The sequence below is a fragment of the Orbicella faveolata genome, unplaced genomic scaffold (assembly GCF_042242905.1).
Source record: "Orbicella faveolata isolate gen_17 unplaced genomic scaffold, um_ofav_v1 contig_2, whole genome shotgun sequence".
NCBI classification, from domain to species: domain Eukaryota; kingdom Metazoa; phylum Cnidaria; class Anthozoa; order Scleractinia; family Merulinidae; genus Orbicella; species Orbicella faveolata.
Genome location: NW_028301547.1, coordinates 22577154 through 22583272, shown reverse-complemented (window position 1 = coordinate 22583272; position 6119 = coordinate 22577154). Strand labels below are relative to the sequence as shown.

At 39.6% G+C, this 6119-nt stretch overlaps 1 protein-coding gene across 4 annotated transcripts; it reads right to left on the bottom strand.

Annotated features, from left to right (window-relative positions):
- Nucleotides 1-121: 121 nt before the first annotated feature.
- LOC110054913 (coiled-coil domain-containing protein 137-like) lies at nucleotides 122-6114 on the bottom strand. Of its 4 annotated transcripts, XM_089290365.1 has the most exons (8): nucleotides 5931-6114; nucleotides 5685-5777; nucleotides 4850-4984; nucleotides 3740-3855; nucleotides 3112-3241; nucleotides 2210-2289; nucleotides 1533-1612; nucleotides 122-1044 (listed from the first exon to the last, which is right to left on the bottom strand). In XM_089290365.1, the coding sequence occupies exons 1-8, from the start codon at nucleotides 6011-6013 to the stop codon at nucleotides 814-816; spliced, it is 948 nt and encodes a 315-aa protein (XP_089146491.1). In that variant the 5' UTR covers nucleotides 6014-6114; the 3' UTR covers nucleotides 122-813. The 4 variants fall into 4 exon arrangements, with proteins under 4 accessions (XP_089146491.1, XP_089146488.1, XP_089146489.1 ...); XM_089290362.1 differs by lacking the exon at nucleotides 3740-3855 and having other exon boundaries at nucleotides 4848-4984; nucleotides 5931-6110; XM_089290363.1 differs by lacking the exons at nucleotides 3740-3855; nucleotides 5685-5777 and having other exon boundaries at nucleotides 4848-4984; nucleotides 5931-6109.
- Nucleotides 6115-6119: the final 5 nt, after the last annotated feature.

The window sequence follows — 6119 nt, the reverse complement described above, 5'->3', positions numbered from 1 at the left end:
TTTTGTCAGCCAATGAAAAAATTCGAATTTTTTGGTGCGTCCAGAGCTACTCGTCAACGACATTTTTAGACGAGTAGCACTGGGGACGAGAATGGTCTACGCACCTGAATGCGCAACTCTGTTGATGGCAATTGAATCGAGTTTATTTTAGTATCGAGACAACTGTATCTTTCAATAATTTACATCGATCTCGGGATTCACTCACTGGTTCCTCAAGTAAATTGTTGCTTCTTAATTGTTCCTTCTCTTTTGCCGTAGATACCACTTCGTACTGTTTTCTGAATTATCGCAATTTCAAAGCTGAGAGGTAGCCACTGTATTGAAAAAGTGTCATTGTTTCCCACCAACGTGCACTAAATTATTTATTAAACTTTCTTTCTACATGTAAATCCCATCCATTTTCAGTTATTCCTTGTTGTAACGTGTACGTTCGATCTCACACTTGCAAATTGTGTCACCAAAACAGTTCGGTTTAAGTTACAAAAAAAGACAGTGGCGGATCTAGGGGCGAGGACTGGTCCCTCCTTTCTTGGGTGAAAAAAAAAAATCGCAGAAGGAGGAAAAGCCGGCAGGACAAGCAACCTGTAACCTGTGCAAGCCATAGGCAGTCATTTCCTCACAATTGAAAGACAGCCAGGTGACAGATAACTTGTGTGCTTCCAAAGAGTTGGTAATAACTGTCAATTCCTTGGAGATCTTTATCGCGAGCTACAACTTTTTCGCGTTATACGAAAACTTTCGCAACAAACTTTTCATCGGGACTTGCTGCTGCGGATGCAATCCACGCACGACATCCACGCAACTCTTTTTGCTTCACACGACACCGTTCTTTTCTTGCAGACGTTGTTTTCGCATCAGTCTGTACGCCATTATGGCGCGTTCTCTCTCCTTGTCAGCTTTATCCTGTTCAAGAGCTGACATATGCTTGCGTTTCTTGGCTTTCGGCAGCCCAGCACCTACTGAAGTCTTAGTTTGTGCATTTGTGTCACAGTTCGGGTCTTTTTCTTGCGAGACTAACGAGTGGAGTAACAGCGTCTTCGATCCCTACCACAAGGAAAGGAAACACATAAAAGAAACTAGGCAATCCTCTAGCACTATCATAGTCGCATAGTAATTATTTTGAATGACCCCCGCCCCCCGTACGCGCTATATTTTTTCAGACACCCCCTCGTTTGAAGCCTGTTTCTTGGCACGTCCCCCCTAAATCCGACCAGCACCCCGCCCCCTTTATCTCAGAAAAAATGAGCAGTCCCTTAAGTCATTATTTGCATTGCTACGCAATGCTTCTCGGTAGTGGAAAGATGGGTCGTGTGATGAGCCAAAGAGAACTGAAAGAGAGCTTTCAAAGGTTTACCAAGGGTTTTCTGACAACTTTTGTGCCATTAACTAGTATCGTTTGTATATCAACAACAGAATGTTTGCCTGCATAGAATGCGTCGGAAAATTTAAGATCATGGAGCAGTTTCACAACTTATGTAAATGAATCACTATTTTCGAAAAAACCGTTTTTCTTGATCAATGGTTCTCGATACCTTCTTTGTTTGAGCTGCTTTTCTGGGTTTCGCTGTAAGAGAAGGCGGCTGCATTACAACATCTCCAAACCGAACACTATCTGAAAAACACAAAGGGTAAAAATGGCGCCTAATATTCCGCACTTTGTCAGACTGCATTGCTAACTTCTTTCCACTGCCTCGTCACCAGGCATCACTACGTCAAGCTCATCCCCAGAGCACATGCATTTTTGGTGAGCGGTGACCAAAAGAATAGCAGCCTCTGAGAATAAGATTGTCACAAGGTGCAAGTGGAATTGTTTTACCTCCCTTCCATCAAGCATGCACTCGGACCTTTTTTCCGCTCTTTACCGACACAATGTAAAGCATCTCCCCGGGTATGGGGGCCATTAGATAGCAGACCCAGCGAAGGCCGAAAGCCAAATCAACTATTACCTCATTGAGTTGCTATAACAGAACCCTGATTGAAATTCCCATTAAAAATCGATTTCCACGATTTGATTGCCCACTTGTTTCTAAATATTCCTCCGAAGCTTCGGAAAGGCGAGGAAACAACGCTATTTTGTAGACGACCCCAGGCCATTGCACTCTAAAGGCTGATGGTGTACAGTAGCTCAGCCAATTAGATTGCAGCATTTGCATTAGTATACTAGAAGAATTCTACTGATAGCTCTTAGTCATGACTAGATTACAGACACCTTTCGTAGGACCTAAGCAGGTATTTTCTTCAGATGACCTTCTCTTTTCTTTCATCTTCTGCTTCCTTTCATTCAGATGTCTAAGAAAAAAAAACAATATAAAATCCAATGAACACAGTACACATTTAAACCATACCACGCCCCTATGTCATGAGAATTCTTAAAAGATCGTTTCAAAGGATTACAAACAAAAATTAATATCTTAATATTATTGACCACTCTCACTTTGGGGCAATTGCGACTAATTCTGAATCAAATATTACAATTAAACATAACATATTTCAAGAACTCAACTTAGGTAGGCCAGTTCTTCTTGGTTATTTACAAAGCATAACTGAGGAGTTGAGCCCCGGACTACCAAGGACGAATTCAAGGGGAGGGGCTTGAATCCACTTCCCTGGATTAAAAGACCAGACTGAGTGCCTTGAACCCCTCAAACACATTGCCTCCATGATTTGGTGTATTTGTGTACCTGGGGATGCTTATCATTAGCTGAAAGAACCAATTGGGCTGGCTGCTGAATTTAAAACTGGTGTTTTTCAGCATCAGCAAGCCAACCAAAAGAAATTTTGCAGTGTTTAGTTTGCAGATCTGTTATAACATCAAATATTTTCCAATGATGGGACACTGGGAAAATGGGAAAAACAACCATTGGAGTACAGAATTTTCTGATGATACCATGCATACTAATATAACCCATAAATTCAAACCAAAGATCTCAGAAAATTACCATTTCAGACATGTCAAATGTTTTGGTAGTTTTATTTCAATGATAAGGATCTTGGAGTGAACACAGACTTTGTACAAGACATTGTTTGAAAAGGAAGCCCTGCAACAAGAAATTAAAGGAAAATGACAAGAGAAGAAGTCAAGCTATCATACGACAGGGAAATTTAGCTTACTTTCTTCTTCCATCTCTCATCTTCCTTGATGCTTTCAAAGATTCTCCAACCTCCACAGTGGCTTGATGGTCAATCCTATCAAAATACTGCTTCTTGCTTTCTCCTGGAATTCGTTGAAACTTTGTCATTCCTAATCAGAGTGAATGTTTACGGAAAATGATCAGAAATGTTGTTGTAATATTTTATGATTCATTTTTCTTAAGTTTTTATTTCTCTGGGCTAAAAAAAAATTCATGTAGATGTGTAATCAATACATGTATCTATTATAAGTGAGTATGTATTAATAAAAGAAAATCACAAAAAATACAAGGTACAAAAAGTTGTGCAAGATGATGCTGTTCCTTTTTCGATGCATAAGATTAGATTAGTTTCTTTCTCGACTGCTGTTCATAGTATATATCGCAAGTTCGCTTTCAAAGCTTGGTGGCTTCAGGCTGTTCTAGGCCTTTGTTTAGTTGAGGGAGCAGATCAAAGAATGGGATAATTCCATAGAATGATGATGGCAAAAGAACATATTGCGTTTAGGGGTAAGGGGAACCTCCTCTATCCTTTGAGATTTCCATAAAATTAATCTGTTGAATTCATACTATAATAAGGTTGCCTGACCAAAATCAAAATATCCACCTACTACAAGCTTCCAGAGCCATTGCAGTGTCTTCCTCAAATGAGGAAAAATACCTTCTCCCACACTGAATGCCATTTGTCTGCCACACGACAATGCAACAGCACTTTATTGACAATTCCATCAACATCACAACGATAACAGAATCAGAGTCAACAGCAGGAAAAAACTACCCAAATGTTGATACATTTCTATAAACTTAGGCAAGCACTCGCTAAGGGGTGGGAGGGTGGGAAAACTGTTGCACTGTCCGGCAAGAAAAGAAAAACTGAATTACACGTCCGAAAGTGAAACTGACATCCTGACTCGTACCCAGGTCCCCCATTCAGTGTGAGAGAACTTTGTTTCCTGCCTCTTTTGCAAGCTCAGCCGGCAGGAAAAACATAACTGTCACATGGTCTTTGAAGACCAAAGTCACGTGGCAAAATGTCTCGGTACAGGACCGGAAGTTCATTACCATGGTATCAATTGCTCTACAACTAACCTACACGGAACTGACCATTTGGAGGAGACTAAGGTGGCAAAGTGATAAATTCCAGTTTGCTACTCAAACTGGACAGGTTATTAGTCCATCACAGGTGACAGACTGTGCCCCCCCCCCCCCACCCCCCTCCCTTACCTATGAGCATTTTTATCACCTTACAATTTTCTAGTGACCATATTTTATCCCTGAGTGGAGATAGGCACATAATTTTTTTGAGAGTAAAGTGGCTTGTCCAAAAACATCAGAAAAGACACAGGCTGAGGTAAAGCCATTGGTTTTGCAGGTAGCTAGTTGCTTTCCTTTGTTGAGGGTACTATAATATATTTATACATAAAATTCTAAATAAAATTAATTTAGTTAATTTTCAGTACCAAGAGCATCCAAAGATTTAACTAAGGGCCAGCTGCCGACTAATTTCACCAGCTGAAACATAATTTAAATCTCGCTGAGATTTCACACAAAAACAATGACTTGCAATAACTTTGAAGTTGTCGAGGACAGAAAAGCTAGCTAGACTTGTTAATAAGCCACTGCTTACACCTAAGTAGAGTGTTCTCTAAGCCACATCCCTGGACATCCACCTTTGAGAGGTTCAACCATATCCACATTAAAATACAGTTTAATTTGTACCTTGCTTCTTTTTCTTTTTATCAGTTTTCTTCATGGTGCTTTTATTTTTCATGACCAGCTGTCTTCTAAAGAGATCTTTTGCTGCTCTAGGCATCTCTTGCTCATCAAGCTTATCGTTCTTCAGCACAGGTTTATTGCTAAAAATAATTTTGGTATAACACATTTCAGTTCAAGAATACTTACCTAAGCTACATGTGGTATAGACTTGCCACAAGTCGACCTTTGCTTAGTCATCACTTTGCTTAATTACTGCCCTCCAGCGAAGCAAGAGGTAGATCTTATGAAGTCGCGAGGGGCAGAAACTCAGCAAGTAAAGATTCTCTGTCTCACACACCCTGAACCTGATTGTACTATTAATACTAACTAAAAATGTTTGGACAGCTAGCCTTCAGTCATCAAGCAACTTTTAAAGATACAAATCTTCCTCAATTTACCAAACTAGCGTTAATTTTCACACTATAAAAACTGAAAGAATTAATAACAGAGGTAAACAGTGTTGCAGGTAGTTAAAGCTAGAGATTGATGGATTTCTGATTAGTCACGACTAGTGACGTGTATTGTGATTTTGGCACCAATCAATTATGAATTTACTGTTATGTTAGTGAAGCGCATTTTGGGATCAGGAGTGGGAAGTTTGAAACATTGTCAGAAAATTCTTCAGATCTTAATAAATTTTCTTTGGATGGCTTTGAATCTGGTTGGGCTACCTAGAAAATCCAGGCACTCTCAGTCCTCAAAGGATAAATATCTCTTGCCTGTGATTCACAAAAAGTTGACAGGTATAAATTTTTAAGGTGGTCTATGAGTCACGTGTACTGCAAGTAGTGCTAAATATACGCAGTCCCTTTCAGTTCTTTCATCATATTCTGTATTGACAGTTGTTTGATTTCCTTTCGCTGCTCAAGGGCGAGACAAAACGGCGAGATTTGCCTTTGAAGAAAACGTAAGAATATAGATAAGCTTAGCTTAAGCTTAGCACCGTTTCACCCAAAGCAGTTTTAAACTAAACGTACATAGTCATCATGTATAAGTGAGCTTTTTTAAAATTACATAAAAATAGATTATCAAAATCGAAATACTCACCTGATTGAGGCGTTGTCTTTCCTCGGTCCTTTGTAAAATGGATCACACGATTTTATTTTCTTATATCTACTCATGCGGCCCATTATGTGAAGACAATGTCAACAAAACTTTCAAAACCTTCCAAAACTTTTATGCACGTGAGAGTTGAACAATAGAGATTTGAAGTCAGCGGAAAGAGTTACTACGTCG